General features: G+C 45.7%; 2 protein-coding genes and 1 pseudogene across 6 annotated transcripts in view; 1 reads left to right on the forward strand and 2 right to left on the reverse strand.

The window, feature by feature from the left end:
* The window catches only part of LOC149278102 (uncharacterized), a 250,232-nt pseudogene that overhangs the window by 174,756 nt on the left and 55,001 nt on the right, over positions 1 to 20,475 (reverse strand).
* The window catches only part of LOC149278109 (uncharacterized), a 705,984-nt gene that overhangs the window by 1,940 nt on the left and 683,569 nt on the right, over positions 1 to 20,475 (forward strand). The window contains exons 2-3 of the mRNA XM_089502305.1: positions 142 to 698; positions 849 to 1,164. Coding sequence (XP_089358431.1) covers positions 142 to 698; positions 849 to 1,164 — 873 coding nt within the window. The remainder of the gene's footprint in view (positions 1 to 141; positions 699 to 848; positions 1,165 to 20,475) is intronic.
* The window catches only part of LOC149278110 (C-type lectin domain family 4 member K-like), a 35,558-nt gene continuing 34,670 nt past the window's right edge, over positions 19,588 to 20,475 (reverse strand). For 4 of the 5 annotated variants that reach the window (XM_089502356.1, XM_089502359.1, XM_089502358.1 and 1 more), the window contains one exon: positions 19,588 to 19,934. In XM_089502356.1, coding sequence (XP_089358482.1) covers positions 19,760 to 19,934 — 175 coding nt within the window. In that variant the 3' untranslated portion in view covers positions 19,588 to 19,759. The remainder of the gene's footprint in view (positions 19,935 to 20,475) is intronic. The other variant, XM_089502360.1, reaches the window with a different exon arrangement.

The following is a 20,475-nucleotide window of genomic DNA, read 5'->3' on the forward strand; positions in this document are numbered from 1 at the left end:
GAATCTACTGTTGTAATTTAATTCCATACATTGTATATTTTATTCTATCCGCTCTGATACCCCGTTTTTGTTCCATTTCCCCTCAAATTCTTGTTTTGTTTTCCCTGCGATATACATTGTCAGTCTATTCATTATTAACAGACCATGGAACTCTACATTCACATCAAAGAACCCACACCAGTGAAAGGCCACATAAATGCATGGAATGTGGAAAGACCTTCAGTCAGAGTAGAAATCTACGTTTACATCAAAGAACACACACAGGAGAGAAACCATATAAATGCACTGAATGTGGAAAGAGCTTCACTCAGAGTAGAAATCTACGTTCACATCAACGAACCCACACAGGGGAGAAACCATATATATGCATAGAATGTGGGAAGAGCTTCAATCGAAATGATAGTCTACATTCACATCAAAGAACCCACACTGAAGAAAGACCATATAAATGCATGGAATGTGGGAAGTGCTTCAATCGGAGTAGATATCTACATTCACATCAAAGAACCCACACCAGTGAAAGGCCACATAAATGCATGGAATGTGGAAAGAGCTTCAGTAGAAGTGGAAAACTACATTCACATCAAAGAACCCACACAGGAGAGAAACCATATAAATGCATGGAATGTGGGAAGAGCTTCAATCGGAGTAGAAATCTACATTCACATCAAAGAACCCACACAGGGGAGAAACCATATATATGCATAGACTGTGGAAAGAGCTTCAATTGGAATGATAGTCTACATTCACATCAAAGAACCCACACTGGAGAAAGACCATATAAATGCATGGAATGTGGAAAGAGCTTCAATTGGAGTAGAACTCTATGTTTACATCAAAGAACCCACACTGGAGAAAGACCATATAAATGCATGGAGTGTGGAAAGAGCTTCAGTCAGAGTGGAAGTCTACATTCACATCAACGAACCCACACAGGGGAGAAACCATATAAATGCGTGGAATGTGGAAAGAGCTTCAATAGGAGTGATAGTCTACATTCACATCAAAGAACCCATACAGGAGAGAAACCATATAAATGCACTGAATGTGGGAAGAGCTTCAATCGGAGTGGAAGTCTACGTTCACATCAACGAACCCACACAGGGGAGAAACCATATAAATGCACTGAATGTGGAAAGAGCTTCAGTCGGAGTGATAGTCTACATTCCCATCAAAGAACCCACAGAGAAGAGAAACCATATAACTGCATGTAATGTGGGAAGACCTACAGTCACGGTGAGCGTCTACATTTACATGAAGGAACCGACACAGGAGAGAAACCATGTTAATGCCTGGAATGCGGGAAGAGCTTCAGTCGGAGTGATAGTCTACATTCCCATCAAAGAACCCACATGGGGAAACCCAGATACATGTATGAAATACAAAAAGCTTCTTTGAAAAAGGATGAAAATCTAGAAAGTCAAGGGTTTAAGTGGAATGACTGACATATGATCAGTTGAGGGAAAGAGTCAGAGAGGATATGAAGAACTGACTGGATGAAGGAGGAAAATCAGGATTTAAAAGTTTTTATGCACAGATGGTAGTCGTTTGATAGGTAAATGTACAAATTGCTTCTTTGACAGTGAAGAGCAGGTGAAAGAACATATGATTCTTTGGGGGGAGTTGGGGCTTAATATTTGAGAGGATCAGTGGGGAAATGTTTGGATAAAAGGTATAGGGAAAATCTGTACAGAATGATGTATGAATGTATTTTTCCCCGGAGAAAGTGGCCAAAATGTATAAAGGAGATAAATAAAAGCAATAAATAAAAATGTCCTTTCTATGCCGCTTTTCTGGAGCAAGACAATCAAAGCGGCTACCAACCAAAAGATCCATAAAGGAAAGTGTACATAAAATGACAATGTCCCCCCTTAAAAACGAGTTAAATATATTATGATTCCATCCGTTTTCAGTCTATTAATATTAGCCTAACGTGGGAATGTTGATTTTATTCCATGGAGCAAAGGGGTATCATTCTGCGGCCGGGGAATTTTATTCCGGAAAGGCCTGCCGGAAGATCTCTGAGCTGGTAATTGGATGGATCTCTTTCAGCCCATGTCTGCCATGGACTCCATGAACTCCTGAGCTGCACCTGTAAGATTTAATAGACTGCTCTCGAGTGGGATGTTGAAGTGGCCCAGAATTAAGAGTCTGGGGGAGTCCAAGGCCAGCTCTGAGTCCAGCTGCGTCAGTTCGGATAGGGAGTCCCTTAGACAACGGGTGGATGGTAGACCAACAGAATCCCTATACGGTCCCTAGTCTTCAGGCTTAGGTACATACTCTCAAAGTGGTCTGCTTTCCAGACAGGTATCCTGGTCAAGGTGAGATTATCTCTATGGACCAGGGCCACTCCATCCCCTCGCCCGCTTCCCCTTCCCTTTTCACTAACTGAGTAACCGACGGCTCTATCATCCCCAGCCAGGTCTCTGTCGGCTTCCTCATCCAGGAGTAGGTCGTGGACGATGGGGGTCTTGTTCTTGACCGGCCTGGCATTGCAGAGGAGCAGCGGAAGGTTCTGGGGCACGGTTGGTAGGCTTCCCAGTCTATTCTGGGTAGCAGGCCTAATGTTAAGAAATTAAGTAAATCCATTAAGTGTATCATGGAATCATAGAGTTGGAAGAGACCCCCCAAAAGGGCCCTGATCCAGTCCAACCGCATTCTGCCATGCAGGAACTCTCACTCAAAGCATCCCATTGATAGAGGGACGGGGGCAGAGGCACTTCTGGGGGGAACCTCCGGGGCAAATAGACGTATGGGGCAAAAGGTGGAGCAAAGATATTGTATAAGATGGTGCATAGATGGTCCTTCACCCCAAATTAGATGCAAAAATGTCCAAAGGGGTTCCAAGCCATCGTTGGGTTTGTCAGGATAAGGAAGGGTCCTTTTTCTGTATGCGCTGGGTGCATAAGATGGGAAAGATTTATGGGGCTAAGATTTACATGTTAATTCAAAATATTCTCTTTTTTTAATTAATAACTTTATTTACACAATAAAAAGTTTACATACAACACAAGATACAACACATTAAATACATCTGGTTTTTCATTTATATATACTTTGGCGGGATACAGACGGGCAAAAAGGGGTGTATTCATGACGTCATGAAGGTAGAGCCTTCAGACGGGCCTTACCTGAATGCCGCCATGAACACGCCGCCCGCAAGCCCCAAGCGGGAAGAGGCGGCATTAAAAAGGTGCTGCTTTTCTCCGCTTCTTTTCCGTTTGATGCGCAGCTGCGCAGCTCCGTCTGTAAGCTGCTGCACCGGTACGCCAGAATTGCTACGCCGCTAATTTAAGTTGCCCATTTAAAAGCTCCGTGTCTGCTGCGTCGCATAATGAGTCGGGGTCCTGGAACATGCACAGTTTGCAGTCAGGCTTTAATTGCAGTGTCAGCTGCCATGCAGGTGTGGAAGCTGCAGCACAGCTGCAGAGCATTTTAAGACTCGTAACCCTAACCCTAACCCTAACCCTAGAGCAACATGTACGCATGCGCTGCTTGGAAAGTTTGGACTTTAAAGTGAGCCCCTACACACATTCCTGTGCCATTTTCACCTAACAATAAAAAACCCCTAAAACTGTAAATATTTACATATATACAAGGGAGGTGATGGGGGATGGCAGGGGGACAGCGGTGGCAGCGGAGACAGCTGTAGCTGTGCATTGCAGATTCAGCAAGAGCGCGGGGACCAAAGGAGAGGAGGCATCCATGATGCTGGTGACACTGGCAAAGTGCAAGCGGACAAGGATGCCAACACCAGCTGATCACCAGCTGGCAGGAGACCACCATTGTTCTTGGGCAGAGCGGGGGGAAAAGTTTTAAAGGGGCTTGGGCACTTTAAATGTGCCCATAGGCTTTCTGCCGCCGCTGCTTAGCGCTGCAGCTGCGCATCCGCCAGCCGGCAAAGGAAAAAAAAAAAGCCCCGTTTTTGGCCGCCCGTGAGGAAGCTGCTTCTCTCTTTGCAGCGTCCTCCGAGGCGGCGGTTTGGAAACTGCGGGTCAGAAACGGCCCCAGGTGAGGCGTCTTCACTGCCCCCCATGTGGAAGCCCCATCTCCTGAGCCACGCCCCCGGGGCGGGCGGTCTGGAGGCTCCGTATTCAGCAGAATACACCTCCAAGACGTCTTCCCCTGCCCGCCTGTATCCCGCCTGTGTTACCTATTTTATACCTCCTCTATTATTATAATAACATATACTTCCTTTAGATGTGCAATCCACCATTTACCTTAAGCAAAAAAAATGTACACTAGCTCTTAAACCTATTCCCAAAGGGTTTTATATGTTCACCATTGGGTATGAATTTAACTCTTACATAAGAGTGTTTGGACCAAGTTCATTTCATATTACTTTAACCCTTTTAAATTAATATCTGAATATCCCACCCTAATCTAATATTATCAATATACTCTACTCTCATTACACTGATCCTATTGTTGTATATAATTTATCCAAGGTTCCCGCTCCCTGTGAAATCCATCTAAAGAACCTTTCCCCATTAAAGTCGTTAATTTTTCCATTTCCCCAAATCCCATCATTTTTAATTTCCAGTCTTCCAGAGAGGTACTTCTTCCGACTTCCAAAGCCTTGCGATCGATACTCGCCGCCACAGTCGTATAAAACCATAGTTTTTCCTTTCCAGCTTCCTCTTTAGATTCATGGGTTCGGTCTTCCTTTCATATGTATCGTTTTTTATTTCATTATGTATGTTTCTCCAGAACTCATTTATTTTGGGGCATGTCCACCAACAATGAAGGTAGGTACCGACCTCTTTTTTACATTTCCAGCATTCTCTGTTTTGATTTTAGATCATTTCTAAGGAGTTAAATACCACCTCAACAGTGACTTATGTATATTCTCTTTAACACAAGGGGATAATTTCAGTTTCGTCCTCCACAATCTTTCCCAATGGTCTAATTGGATCGTTGTCTTCAAATCTTTCGCCCATTTAATCATATAATCTTTAATAATTTCTGTTTCTAACTCAGCGTTCCTAATTAAATTGTAAAATTTAGAAATCTGTTTCTTTGGATTTTTAATAGTGGCTTCTAATTGTGCTTCGGCTGGTCCTATACCCTCTATTTTTTTGTCCATCATATACCTTTCTTTCTTTGAAGTGCCTATATGAAAACCAATCACATCCATAGCCTTCTATTTCCAGTTCTTCTTGAGATTTCATAGTTCTTACACCTTCCTTTAACTTTATTAAGTCTGCGAACGTTATCCACGCATTCTCTTTAATCACTACTCGGTTGCACAATGCTTCATTGGGAGACGCCCATTTACTCCAAATCCTACTCAGTGATTTCCCTAATATATGATCATTAAAATCCCTATCTAATTTAATTTTGTCATAAAATAGATATCCATGTAGGCCAAATGTTTAATCTATTTTCTCTTGACTTAGAACCCTTTCATTATCTAGTCTTAACCAATCCGTTAACCAATCCAAGACTGCTGTGTAGTAATACCATTTTAGGTTTGGTAAGGCAAGTCCCCCTTTTTCTGTTGCATTATTTTGAGCTTTACCCTCGGTTTTTTGTTATTCCAGATCAATTTGTTTAGATCTTTTTCCCATTTCTGAAATGGTTTACCATTTACTATTATCGGGATTGTCTGAAACAAATACATCATTCTGGGCAGAACCACCATCTTAATCGTAGCGATTCTGTCCATCCATGATAGATTTAATTTTCCCCATCTTGCCAATTCTTTTTTAATTAATTCCCAAGTGATTTCATAGTTATTTCTGAAGAGATCCAAATTTTTAGCAGTTAATGTACAGCCCAAATATTTAATCTTCTTTTCCAATTTGAAACCCGTTTTTGTTCTATTACTGTCCTTTCCTCTTTTGTTAAATTCATATCCAGAATTTTTGTCTTGTCAATATTAGTTCGATAGCCAGCTACTTTACCGAATTTCTTTAATATCTTCAATATCTGCTGACTACTATCTACCGGGTTAGAGATTGTTAATACCAAATCGTCCGCGAATGCTCTCAATTTATATTCCTGATCTTTTAATTTGAAACCTTCAGTTATATGATTTGCTCGAATATTTATTAATAAGGGTTCCAACGCCATTAAAAATAACAGGGGAGACAGTGGGCAACCCTGTCTTGCCCCTTTATATCTAGAACAGGGTTTTGTTTTCTCTTCATTTACTATAATCCTTGTCTCTCGCTTATCATAAATTGTCTCAATCGTTTTTTAAAACCCTATCCCTACCTTTATACTTTTCAATACCCCAAACATGAACTTCCAGTAGACATTATTGAAGGCTTTCTCTGCGTCAAGGAAGCCAATTTCCCCCCTATTTTCTTTTCATGAATTTCAACCAGATTTAATATATTCCTAATATTATCTTTAATCTTTCTATTGGGGAGAAAGCCATTTGATCAGGATGGATCCAATCCGTTAATACTAATTTCAGTCTTAAAGCCAATATTGATGCGATTTAATAGGTCTTTACCTTCTTTAGGTATCAGAATCGTGTTTGACGGTTTCCATGTTTGAGGTGTCTTGCCGATCTTGACCTCGTTCATCACATTCAATAATGGTTGTTCCACTTGTTCTTCACAAATTTTATAACATTCGCTTATATACCCATCAGGGCCTAAGGATTTGTTGGATTTACTGTTACGAATAGCTTGTGAAAGCTCTTGCAAAGTAATTGGTCTATTTAATTTATCCCCATGTTCCTCCGTAAACTCCTTCATATTCAACCTTTCCAAATATTTCCTTATTTTAGATTAGTCAACATTTGGTTTCTTATACAATTCCTTATAATATTTTAAGAAAACTGTTTTAATTTCCTTCTGGCTCGTAAATTAGACATCTTCCTCTTTTATAGCTATTATAGTGCGTTTCGCTTTTCCCCTCTTTAATTGTATTGCCAAAATTTCCCCCGATTTATTGGCTGATTCAAAATATCTCTGTTTTACCAATTTCATTTTCTTTTCCCATTCTTTTACCAAATAGAGTCTCATCTGTTTTTGAAGGAGTTTTATCTCATATTGAATCTTCACATTAGTTGGGTCTTTCTGTAATATTGATTCCAATTTTTTTAATTCTTCATTGCTCTTTGCCAGTTTCTATTCCCGAATCTTTTTTCCCCCTCAGATGCTTTTTTTATCAGCCAACCCTTAATCACTGATTTCGTAGCATCCCATATGATTTGGGGTGAGGTCTCTTCAGTTGAATTTTCTTTAAAATAGAATTCAATATTTTGCTTTAAGTCTTTCACAAGCTTTTCATCCTTCAATAGCCCTGACTTTAGTCTCCAATTAAATTCCCTCTTGCCTAAATTTAAATCCAGTTGCACTGGACTGTGGTCCGACCAGATCTTTGATAGGATTTTCACCTTACTGATATATTTAGTCAAATGTAGTGAGGTCAAGATCGTGTCTATCCTCAACCAAGTCTTTATTGTCACCATGTTTTATTCTCCAAGAGAATGGACATTCATTAACTCCAAAAATCCATGGGGTAACTTACCTTGATTAACTTTAGTTCTTTTTCCTGAAAACCTGTCCAGTAAGGGGTTTATCACCCCGTTAAAGTCTCCCAACATTATTATATTATCTATTTCCAAATCCATTAGTATTCCCTTCAGTTTTTATAGAATTTATTTTTATTCTCCAACGGACCATAGATACCAATCAGTCTGTATTTTTGATCTTTGTACTTTATTTCCACTATAATGATATGTCCTTCATTATCACTAAATATTTCTTTACCTGTATATTCCCCATTGATATATATTGCTACCCCTTTCTTTTTCACTTTATATGTAATATATATTCTTGTCCTAATTTCACAGATCTCAAATATCTCCTATCCTTTTCTTTTATTCTGGTCTCCTGAAGACATATTACATCAAATTTTAACTTTTGCAAATAATTAAAAACCTTTTTCCTTTTCTGGGGAGTATTTAATCCCTGTACATTCAACAATTTTAAAGTGTCAGCCATGTCCCAGTTGTATCTTCTAACAAAACTGAGCTCTCACTTTAATGCAAAGGTAAGATTTTTTAAGGTATTAAAAAAATAAGGGAAGTGATCAGAAGGTTTAAGGCGGTATAGTACAGAGTATCACAGTTATTCGTGAACGGCCTCTTCTTCTTCTTGCTCTTCTCTTCTCAGTCTATCTTCTTCTTCCAGTAGAGCTTGGAAGTCTAGGTTCGATGGTGTGGAGATTGTTTCTTCTAATCTGTCTTGATTTAACTCATCATTTTTCCCGACTTGAATATGTTTTCCTTCTTCTTTATCTTTGTCTTTCCTTTGCTCTTCAGCACGTCTCGAAAAGGTCTTGGTTGCTGAGGGGAATTAATTTTAATAATAATAATAATAATAATAATAATAATAATAATTTGTTTTATTTATATACCGCTATTCCAAAGATCATAGCGGTGAACAGCAAGTAAGCTAATTAGCAAGTCAGCTAATTTGCCCCCAACAGTCTGGGTACTCATTTTAGCTCCCTCCTCGGAAGGATGCAAGCCTGAGTCGAGCTTGGGCCCTTTAGCTGGTCTTGAACTCGCAACCTTGTGGTTTCGAGTGAATGGCTGCAGTACTATGACTCTTTTTTTACTCCACCAAAATGTTAGTCCTTCCGGAACATCCCATCAATATGAAATTCCTTCTTTCCTATAAAAGGTAGTCAAATTATTATAATCTCTTCTTTTTCGTAAAATACGTCCAGGGATGTCTTTCAGAACTTTCAATTCTAGATTCTTATATTTGAATGGAGTTTCGTTATGCTTAGCCAGAAATGTGTCCCTAATTCGTTTCTTAACAAAATAAACTACCACGTCACGGAGGAGACCCCTTTGTTTTGCTACTTGTGAGTTTTGTCTATAAACATTGTCGATTTTGTCTTTAAAAAAACGGGGTCTTTCCTCAAAAATCTTGCAATTTCGGTGATTAATGTTTCATCTAGTTTCTCGTCCTTTTCTTCTGGTAGACCTCTAATTTTTATACATTTCTCTCTCAATTTCTGCTCCCAGAGTGCCTTCTCATCCAACTCTTTATCCCTTTTATTTAGGAGTCTACCATAATCTGTTTCCAATTTTTCACTTCTAAATTCTAAAATGTCCACTCTTTGCTTTGTTTTCTGTATCTCTAATGTCAAGCTATCAACCGTTTCTTTAATTTCTTTCAGATCGGACCTTATCTCCTGTTTTATTTCTTTCTTAAAATTGTTCATCTCTTTAACCAGATTTGTGGACAAACTCATTGATAAATTTTCTGTTTTGTCTAGAATCATTTGGTTCATCTCAACCGTATTTATTTTTTCTGTCGAATTCCTTCTTTGATTCTGGGATTGAGCTAGCCCTGGTGGAGCTGGGCCTGCCTGATCACTCCCTCTCAGGCCAGGAGATGACCGTTATGGAGGGAGGAGGCTCTTTCTTCAGGCTATCCCTGGTGGAGCTGGGTCTGCCTGATCACTCCCTCTCAGGCCAGGAGATGACAGTTATGGAGGGAGGAGGCTCTTTCTTCAGGCTATCCCTGGTGGAGCTGGGCCTGCCTGATCACTCCCTCTCAGGCCAGGAGATGACCATTATGGAGGGAGGAGGCTCTTTCTTCAGGCTAGCCCTGGTGGAGCTGGGCCTGCCTGATCACTCCCTCTCAGGCCAGGAGATGACCGTTATGGAGGGAGGAGGCTCTTTCTTCAGGCTAGCCCTGGTGGAGCTGGGTCTGCCTGATCACTCCCTCTCAGGCCAGGAGATGACAGTTATGGAGGGAGGAGGCTCTTTCTTCAGGCTATCCCTGGTGGAGCTGGGCCTGCCTGATCACTCCCTCTCAGGCCAGGAGATGACCGTTATGGAGGGAGGAGGCTCTTTCTTCAGGCTAGCCCTGGTGGAGCTGGGCCTGCCTGATCACTCCCTCTCAGGCCAGGAGATGACCGTTATGGAGGGAGGAGGCTCTTTCTTCAGGCTAGCCCTGGTGGAGCTGGGCCTGCCTGATCACTCCCTCTCAGGCCAGGAGATGACCGTTATGGAGGGAGGAGGCTCTTTCTTTAGGCTAGCCCTGGTGGAGCTGGGCCTGCCTGATCACTCCCTCTCAGGCCAGGAGATGACCGTTATGGAGGGAGGAGGCTCTTTCTTCAGGCTAGCCCTGGTGGAGCTGGGCCTGCCTGATCACTCCCTCTCAGGCCAGGAGATGACCGTTATGGAGGGAGGAGGCTCTTTCTTCAGGCTATCCCTGGTGGAGCTGGGCCTGCCTGATCACTCCCTCTCAGGCCAGGAGATGACTGTTATGGAGGGAGGAGACTCTTTCTTCAGGCTAGCCCTGGTGGAGCTGGGCCTGCCTGGTCACTCCCTCTCAGGCCAGGAGATGACCGTTATGGAGGGAGGAGGCTCTTTCTTCAGGCTATCCCTGGTGGAGCTGGGCCTGCCTGATCACTCCCTCTCAGGCCAGGAGATGACCGTTATGGAGGGAGGAGGCTCTTTCTGTCAGCGCAACTGCTGGGGTCCAACAACCACTGTCACCAACTCAAACGAGTCCTGTGGTTCAATCAGACCTTTTGAGCAGAGCTAGCAATTTTAGAAGCAGAAGCGTGGCTCCAAAAGCAGTTGGGATTACAGCAACTGGATGTCTTCCAGGAACTGAAGCAGTGCAGGAACCTTTGGGGACACTCAGCAAAGCGATGCAAGACTTCTACTGACAAAACACCAGAGAAACCAAAGTCTCCCAAAGTGCCCTTTATCCACAGTGCTAATACAAATACAGATCTCCAAAACTCCAAACCATACCAAACCAACTCCTACTACAAACCCACAAGCTATCCCTTGCAACCCCTGGGTTTATATAGACCCCAGAGTTCCTGTGTGTAACCATGTCATGTGTCCCCTGTGCAATCCAGACACATGATTTCTTCACCCATGGCTACGTGCACCTAGACACTGAAGTGTCCTTGAACCAATGAGCATCAGCTGTGCTGATCAACCTTGCCCTTCTGCTGAATGCTCATGGCCAAAGACACACACATCAAGCATTTCCCTGTGTGCTGTGTTTTAACCCTTCAAATCCCTGACAATCCCCTCTAAATGCATAGAGGTGTGTGTGTAAGTGTGCATGTAAAAACTCTTGTAGCTGACCAGCTATCCCACTGCACCACCTACACCTTTGTCCTTTTTGCGAACACCTCGTGCGTTCTGTGCCTTCCCTATTTCTGCTCCAGAAGTGACTTGTGCTTGCTTTAGCACAAAAACCTCCCTTTCTGTGAAAGCATGGGCACTCTGAATTCACCCTGCACCTCAGCCTCCTCATGCTTCACCTGTGCACTTTCCTGTGCTGGTGCCTTAGAGCATGCCAGTGCCTCAGTCTGAGTCCCTATCGTGCATGCCCTATTCTCCTGCACCTGTGCCTCAACTTGTTCCACTGCCCCAGTTCCTTGTGCAAGTGCCTCTGTGCATGCCAGTATCTCAGTCTGAGTTTCTGTTGTGCATGCCCTAGCCCCCTGCACCACAAACCTCTTTGGTGGCTTTCTCACCCTGTGAGTTCTCCTGGGCACAAACACCTTGGTCCTGCCCCTCTCGTCCTCACTCTCAGAGCTTGTCTGGACTTGAGAATCCACCCTGGGTGCCACCTCAAATTTTGCAGTCGGAACAGGTGTGAGTGTTTGTGTAATTTGCCCTCCAGATGAGCTGGGCTTTATTTCAGGTGGAGATGCCTGCTGCTTTGCCCCTCCATTCCCAGCACTGGTTTTCAGCTGGCCCAACCTTAGGAACACCTCTTGGTTGGCATGGAGTCTGTCCCAACCTGAATGCCCTTCAAACCTGTCATTCCATGTCAACAGGATCTTCCCTTTGCCCAACAGAAACCGGTACTTGTTCCCCGAGTACCCCACAAACATCACCCTTTGCCACTTTGGCTCACCATCCCTCCTGAATTCTACAGGAACATTGACAGTTACATACTGGCCCCACACTCTCAACCTCTTCAAGTTTGGTGGCCTCCCATGCAGCTTTTGAAATGGAGTCTGCTTCACTGCAGCATCCCACACCCTGTTTACCAGGTGATTTGCTGCCAGTATTGCTTCTGCCCAAAGCCCTTGCTGAGCTTCTGCATCAAGGAGCATGCTATCCTTCATTTGCATGAGCATGTCAATCCTTCTCCCAGCTAACCCGTCCTCTAGAGGACCTCCAGGGTTTGCATGGTTGTGACGGATGCCTCTGCCCTTCAACCAGGCTTTCAGCTCTTTCCCGAGGAAGTCACCTCCTCCCTCTGTCACTACTTCCCCCACCTTGCATTTGAATTCCCTTTGAACCATGTTGACCCACTTCTTGAAGGAATTTACAGCCTCCCTCCTTTCCTTAAGGGTCATCACAAAGGAAAACCTGGTGTGTCTGTCTACAATTACCAAACAGAATTTGCTGTTGCCAAGACTTGCTGGCAAAGGGCCTGCTAAGTCAGCGTGCACTATCTCAAACGGCCTGTTTGAAGTGCATTTGCTTTGTTTGGCAACTGGCCAAGTTTTCGGCTTGACTTTCCCACACACAGCACAATTCAGGTCGTTACCACAATTAGGCACTTTCATATCGGGGCACACCTCCCACAATTTCTTCAAGCTAGAAAAGCTAACATGCCCCATTACCCGGTGATAGTAATGCACACAGTTAGAGTGTAAAGGCACATTACTCACTGTGGCACATTCAGCCCTATTCACCATGTGGTAAATTTTGTCTTTCTTTTGTGCTTTTGCACACACCTGCCATCCATGGAAATTACACAGTCATCCCCCTTAAACGTTAGCTCATACCCATCATCTGTCAAGGCAGACACACTCACAAGACAGTGATTCAAATCAGGTACACACAAAACGTTTTCAAAGTCTTTAGCCAAGCTGGGGATATAGACTCTTCCCACGTCTCTGGACTCTCTCTCCACACCATCTGCCATCGTGACAGTAGGCACCTCAGAACACCTCTTGTTCTTCAGCAACTTGTTGCGTCTGTGCTGACGAGGGGATGCTGGGAATGCTAGTCTGTCGAAGTCTAACCCGTGTGAGCATGTGTGCCTACTGCTTGGGGATGCTGGGAACTGTGCTTCCCAAAAGGCAGTTGTTCTGGCCAAAGGAGGCTTCAGCAGAAAAGGGGCTGGCGATGGAGCCTCTTATGGCAGGGCTCCCTGCTAGCTCCGCCCCCTAGTGACTCACAGATGTGACTCACTGAAGATGTGACTACAAGCACACTCTTCCTAGAGTTTAAAACCAAATTAAACAGTCACCACTTACGATGGCTGCCCAGCTACCTCTCTCCTCCTCCTCTCTGTAGCAGGAACTGCTACATTATGTGTTCTTTTATTGGTTATTTGTTGTATATTATGTATATGGCTCTATTTCTAGCCTGATTTGCTTTTGCTGAGCTTCTAGACCAGGGGTTCCCAACCTGGGGGTCGCGACCCCTTTGGGGGTCACCAGGTTAGGATTCCCCCCGCCTCCCCCTCCTCCCTTTTTCCCTGCAAGTGCCGGCGCTAGCACCAGCAACCACAAGGAGAAGGGGACGGGGTCGCCTCTTCCCCTTCCCTTCTCCTCGCGGGTACCATCGAAGGCACCCGCGAAGAGAAGGTGACAGGGCCAGGGTCGCCTCCTCCCCTTCCCTTCTCCTCACGGGTGCCATCGAAGGCACCTGCGAGGAGAAGGCGAAAGGGCCAGGATCACCTCCTCTCGTTCCCTTCTCCTCGCGGGTGCCATCAAAGGCACCTGTGAGGAGAAGGGGACGAGGACAGGACTGCAAGCCCCAGCACCCTTTGCAGCCAGAAGTCCCGCCCCTTCTTCCCCAGTGGCCTCCCTGATTGGTTGGGAGGCCGGGAAGGGGCAGGACATCCGGCCGCAAAGCCCAAAGCCCTCACGGTCTACAGGAGAGGTCGCCTGCTTGTGGGTAGAGGCGACCTGGGCACCTTCCACAATAGCAGAGTTCTGCTTGGGGTGTGTCGACAGCCAGGCATAGCTTGCAGGGGAGACACGGTAGAGTGACTCTATCTTGCATGAGGTCCCAACCAGGGAAGCAGGAGTCTCCCAAGACCTCTTGATGATTGTCTCTAGCGACAGCAGGAGAGGGATGGACGGTGGGGTTGGGATCCGGCCATGCACACGGCGCTCTACCGGGTCCCGAGCTGTCTCCTCAGGCTAAGCCAACTCAATGTCCAGAGCCCTGGACATCTTGATGATATGCTCGCTAAAGGTCCTGAGGTCATCCGTGGGGGAGGCTGGCTCTGGATGATGCATGTCTTGTGGAGAGTCCTGAAGCGAGAGCTCATCATCGGACTGGGAAGCTGGGGACAGCACCTGGACCAGGTCCGATTCCGTGTCCGACTGGATAGTCAAATCATCTATCCTGGGCTGGTCATGAGGGGTTGTTGAAGGACGAGCCCTCGGGTCCAGTCGGGTCGCTGCAGCCTTAGTTCCTGCATCTGAAGGCTTGGGAGCCGGTACCGAGGCCTTGCCCTTAGGGATCTGACGATGACGTTTCTCCTCAAATCTACGCAGCACCGTATCCCGAGGGACCTCCATGTAGTACCAGTCTGCCTCGGAGTCATAGAAGACCTCAGGATCTTCCGGCTCGACCCCCGAAGCCCGCAGGGCAGGCGGACATGGGACCGGGGTCGGGGAGCGGCATCCTCCCGACAGCGAGCATTCATCCCCAGAGTCTCCAAAGGGAGCGGTGGTAAGTCCTGAAGGGCTCGGGACTGAACTATCCTCAATTCTCCCTGATGAGGGCTGCTCCTGGACCTCCGTCCGGGGCCGAGCCGCAGGCTGTGGGATTGGGACTGAACGGTCCGGAGAGCGGTGCTTAGAACCCGAGCGATGGTCGGTAGCCTTAGAAGCACCCTTGGAGGTAGAGGCTTCTTTGGAGGATTCCTCCCGCGGTCTCTTTTGCTTCGGGGCCGACGATGCAGACTCTGTGGCCTTGGCTTTTCTCTTAGGAGCCCTTGGTGTCTCCGGAGGGAAGAACGGGTTGTCCTCCAGGTCCACAATCACAGGAGTTCCAGACTTGGAGGACTTAGGCTTGGGAGGAGAGCTGGATTTTGATGTGCCAGTGGTTGGAGCACGATCCTCCTTTCCCTTAGCCTCTTTGTCGTTTTTCTTAGCCGGTTTGGACTTCTGAGACGAGACGGAAGGGTCTCGGCCGGTACCGACGCCGGAGACGGACCTGGAGAGAGACGCTGTTTGAGCCGGGGAGGCTGCAGCCGTCGAATCCTCGGTCCCCGAAGTCTTGTGGGGGCGCTTTGAGGGCTTGTCGGTGGCACTGGACCTGTCAGGGCCGCTGGCCACTTGCGAAGCCTTGCCGGTGGCGCTGGACCTGTCTGGGCCACGGGCCACATGAGAAGGTGCAGTAGTCGCTGGGGGTGCAGAAACGGCACTCGTGGGGCTCTCCCGGGACTTGGAGGCCAAGGGCGCAGTCACTGGAGAAGGGGCGGAAGCTGGACGGGAACCCTCACCCTGCACCTTACCCTGCGCGATCGCCGAGGTCAAGCGGGACTCCCGATTCTTCCTCGCTTGGGACGTCATGGACCTACACAACTGGCAAGCCTTCATGTCGTGGTCCTTGCCCAAGCAAAGCAAGCATGACGAGTGTGGGTCCTGAACCGGGAGTTTGCCCCCACACACGTCACACTTTTTGAAGGGAGGGGACTTCTTTCCGGATCGACGAAGCCAAAGAAGAATGCAAGAGCGAAGTCAGACGGTCCGAGGTCGAAGTACAATAGGGAAGTCAGCAAGTAGAATGGTCAAGAACGGTCCGAAGTCAAATAGCCAGTGATTCTGAACAGACAGAGTGACGAGCGAAGTTCCAACAGCAGCTAACGCGGCGGAAAAAAGGAACTGGGGAAAGAGCGGGAAGGCAGGGGCCTTATAACGGGTTGGGGGAGTTACCGCCAAAAAGTTTCTATATCTTGCAAAGGAAACTTTGCCCAGTGATTCCAGAAGTTTCCGAACAGCACTGCGCAGGCGCAGTGAAACCCATTTGTATGATTCGCAGAGACCACGAAGAAGAATAGTATTTCTGCTCTTTCCTATGTTTTGTCCCCTTTTCCTTCTTCTTTCTTTTTTGTTCAGTGACGCAGAGTCTTAAAGTCGTCGGTGAAATGTTTTATTTACTCCCAGAACTAGAACGCTTATTCGGACCCCAAGGCTGGCTTTTCTTTTTTATGTAGATATGATTCTGAAGATAATGGGATAAATAGATGATTTGATTATTTTTATGTACAGCGCTGTGTACATTTACAGCGCTATAGAAATAAACTATAATAATAGTAATAGCTCAAAGAGTTATTTGATTTATTTGTATTTATTGACTTTCAGGTGCACAGCTTAGCAAGTATTGCTGTTATTTGACATTGTGGGTATCTCTTGTATGCTCTTTTTTTAGTGTTTTGTTATGTTTTTATTGTTGTATTATAAATAAAAAAATTAAAAAATAATTGTGTTAATTTATTGTAATCCATGTATTAATATATTTTCCAATTCCATTCTTTTATATCAGGCATTCCTTCCTTTTTCCAGGGCTTGGACTATTTCACTCTTGCAGCTGTAATCATGTAATATAAGAATTTACTGTTGCTGTTTTTCCCCAACTGTTTCATTTATCAGTTTTCTGCTGCTCCAGAGAACAGGACCCGGAACAATGGATGCAAGCTACAGGAAAAGAGATTCCACCTGAACATTAGGAGGAACTTCCTGACAGTAAGGGCTGTTCGACAGTGGAATGCACTTCCTCGGAAGGTGATAGAGTCTCCTTCCTTGGAAGTCTTTAAACAGAGGCTGGATGGCCATCTGTCAGGGATGCTTTGATTTGGATTTCCTGCATGGCAGAATGGGGTTGGACTGGATGGCCCTAGTGGTCTCTTCCAACTCTACGATTCTATGATTCTATGATTATCAGATTGACTGGTTTAGATCTTACTTGTCAGACAGATCTTTTGTAGTGGTTGCAGGTGGTCAGAGTTCATCTCCTGTTCCCTTCTCTGTTGGAGTTCCCCAGGGCTCTGTTCTGGGTCCCCTTCTGTTTTCTCTCTACACACTGTCCTTAGGAAAACTCATTAGCTCTTTTGGCTTTTCCTACCATCTGTATGCCGATGACACCCAGCTGTATCTTTCCGCCCCTGACCTTTCTCCAAGGTTTGAACAGCAAGTTTCGTCTTGCCTCACAGCTGTCTTGCAGTGGATGCGCCATCGGCGTTTGAAGCTCAACATGTCCAAGACGGAGCTTCTTGCCTTTCCTCCTAAGCCCACCCTTCAACTCTCCTTTTCTGTCTCTGTGGACAACATTTCTATTCAACCAGTCCAGCAAGCCCGCAGTCTTGGTTTCATCTTTGACTCTTCTCTGTCATGTATCCCTCAGATCCAGACCACAGCCAAGGCTTGTAGATTGCCAAAATCCGACCTTATCTCTCCGCCTCTTCTGCCAAGATCCTGGTCCATGCCCTAGTGATCTCACGACTGGATTCCTGTAACGTCCTCCTGGCTGGGCTTCCTCTCTCTCACCTCCGTCCTTTAATCTCTGTCCAGCATTCAGCTGCAGGCATTATCACTTCCACCCACCGCTCTGACCACATCTCTCCTGTCTTGGCATCCCTTCACTGGCTCCCTCTCCCTTTCCGCATTCAGTATAAGCTCCTGCTCTTGACATTTAAAGCCCTCCATGGACTTTATCAGACCTTCTTTCTCCTCACCTTCCCACTCAGGCCCTCCGTTCTGGTAGTCAAGGTCTGCTGTCTCAGCCCAGGATTTCCTCTGCCCCATCCCAGATTCGCCCCTTTTCACTTGCTGCCCCTCACGCCTGGAACCTTCTTCCCCCGCGAGACACAAGAGCCATCACTTGTTTAACCAGCTTCAAAACGGAGTTGAAAACCATCCTGTTCAGAGAAGCCTTCCCAGGCATTGAATAATTGTCGCTTACTATCTGATGTTCTTTTGTTGCCTGTTTTATTGAACCATTTCCTGTATTGCTATGTATTTTATATGTCTTATCCTATTATTTCTTAGACTGTACACCATAGGCAGGCTTACTCTTATATATTTATTATTTTATGTACAGCGCTGTGCAAATCTACAGCGCTATATAAATAAAGAATAATAATAATGGTCAAGCCTACTGACCAATGCCCTTCCTTTTGGTCCACATGGGAACCAATGATACTGCAAGACACAGCCTCCAGAACATCAGAAGGATTACAAGGCGCTTGGTAGGAAGCTGAAAGGAATGGATGCACAGGCTGTCTTCTCGTCTCTTCTGGAAGGGAGAGGAAAATAGCAGATGTAAACAACTGTCTCCAGAGCTCTACTATTCTATGCTTATGTCTTATAGTAAAGGGACAGCGGAAGTTATCTACAAACCTCTCCTGGAACACACATATGGAGAAGGCCAATACATGCACCCATTTTGGTAAGGAGGATTGAAAGCCAGGATTTCAGAACCTGCATAGGCACATATTTGGTCTTCACCCCCATTCAAATCCCATTCAGCCTCTGTAAGGGAGAATACTTGGATAGAATCAGAGACTTGGAAGAGACCCCAAAAAGGGCCATCCAGACCAACCCATTGGTGCCATGCAGGAACTCTCCATCAAAGACTTCCCTGGGACAGATGGCCATCCGGCCTCTGACTCTATTGCTCTCCAAGGAAGAAGTGTGTTCCACTGTCAAACAGCCCTTACTCTCAGGAAGTCCCTCCTAATGTTTAGGTGGAATCTTTTTCCCTGCAGTTTGCATCCATTGCTCCATTGTGTCCTTTTCTCTGGAGCAGCAGAAAACAAGCTTGCCCCCTCCTCAGTATGACATACCTTTACCATATTTAAACAGGGCTATCATATCACCCCTTAATTGTTTCTTTTCCAGCTCCCTAAATCTTCCCTCATAAGGAATTATAGTTTCCAGACCCTTCAGCATTTTGATCACTCTCCTGTTTCTCAACATCCCTTTTGAACTGTGCTGCCCAGAACTGGACACAGGATTATTCCAGTGAGGCCTGACCAAAACAGAATAGCACTGGCCTTTTTAGCTGCCACATCCCACTGTTGAGTCATGTTCAACTTGTGATTTGGGGACCTGGGGATGTTCAGCCTGATGAAAATAAGGTTAGCAGGTGATATGATAGCCCTGTTTAAATTGGAAGGGGTGTCATATCGAAGACGGGAGCAGGCTTGCCTTTCATGGCTCCAGAGACTAGGACAAGGGGCAATGGGTTCAAACTACAGATCCCACCCCAATCTCAGGAAGAATTGCCAGAGCTGTTTGACAGTGGGATATACTGCTCCGTCCTTGGAGGCTTTGAAACAGAGGCTGTATGGCCATCTCTCTCAGGGAAGGCTTTGACGGTGAGTTCCTGCATGGCAGACAAAGAAGGGGCTTCCCCCAGGGTCTCCTCCAACTGCATGGTTCTCTTACTCTCTGCTTCTCTGCTTCTGATTGTATGATAAATTGGCAGTTTTACTCAATGAAAAGTGAGCAATGTGATCCTCTTGTTGGACTGCAGCTCCCATCAGCCTTAGCCATGATAGCCCATGGGGAGGCATGCCAGGAGAAACATCCCAAGAGCCACCCGCACCAGTTGTATTAAATCAAGGCATTTCCACATCCCATCCTCTTCCATTCTTTATTGTTCTGGCCATTATAGGTCTAAGGTTACAAACTAAGCTCTTTGGTAATTCAGGGGTCTTCTCAAAATGGACACCAGAGGCCTGGACTCTTGTTCTTCATCCCAGATCCATAACAGCATCTTGTTTCTACCGTGTCCAGAGTCTGTCCTGGTTAGCTTTAAGGGTCAGTCCACTAACTGTTTGTTGGGTCTTCGCTTGCAGAGGACTCTCCTGGAGTAGTGGCATGACGTATCCTCCCAGCACTGCTTGGGCAGTTGGCAATTGTGGGTAATGACGACGCAGTTTCCAGCGTTGGGTCCTGGGGGGACTCCGACCACCGGCCTCGCAGGAGCCCAGAACCTGGAAAAGGAGAGACAAGCCTTCCTCTCAGGACCGGCTGACCAGTCTTCATCACTGAAGCATCATTAAACTGTTCATCACATTAAAAACAACTGATATTTCTATGATTCTGTGAGAGAGGGCTGAAGTAAAGAACTCAGGCAAATTGCTCCATCTGGGATGGACAATTCCATTGACCCTGGAACCATACATCTCTCTTTCTTTTTTAGGCAGAAAAGAAATAGGCAGGAAGAATGCCTTGACCTCTGGATTTGCCTACTTCGTAACAGTTAACCTGGTTTCATCCTCGGACTGGAAGAGCCAGATTAACCTTGCAGTTTAGGCCTAACCAGGAGATGAATTCTCCTCTTTAATGCGAAAGGCAAGCGCTCTCATGTTTGCATGAGTGCAAGGCAAGGTCTCTCTCCACATACGGAAAAATTCTCCTAGAAGAGATTACAAACCCAAGGATGCTCCAGGATGGAGCTACAGCACTTAATAAAGTGGTCTCAGACAACCGTATTCCTACAGTACAGAGGTGCCTTAAAAAGCAGTTTAAAAT

Source organism: Sceloporus occidentalis, unplaced genomic scaffold (genome assembly GCF_023333645.1).
Source record: "Sceloporus occidentalis isolate IW3139 unplaced genomic scaffold, rSceOcc1.0.p SCAF_201, whole genome shotgun sequence".
NCBI lineage: Eukaryota > Metazoa > Chordata > Lepidosauria > Squamata > Phrynosomatidae > Sceloporus > Sceloporus occidentalis.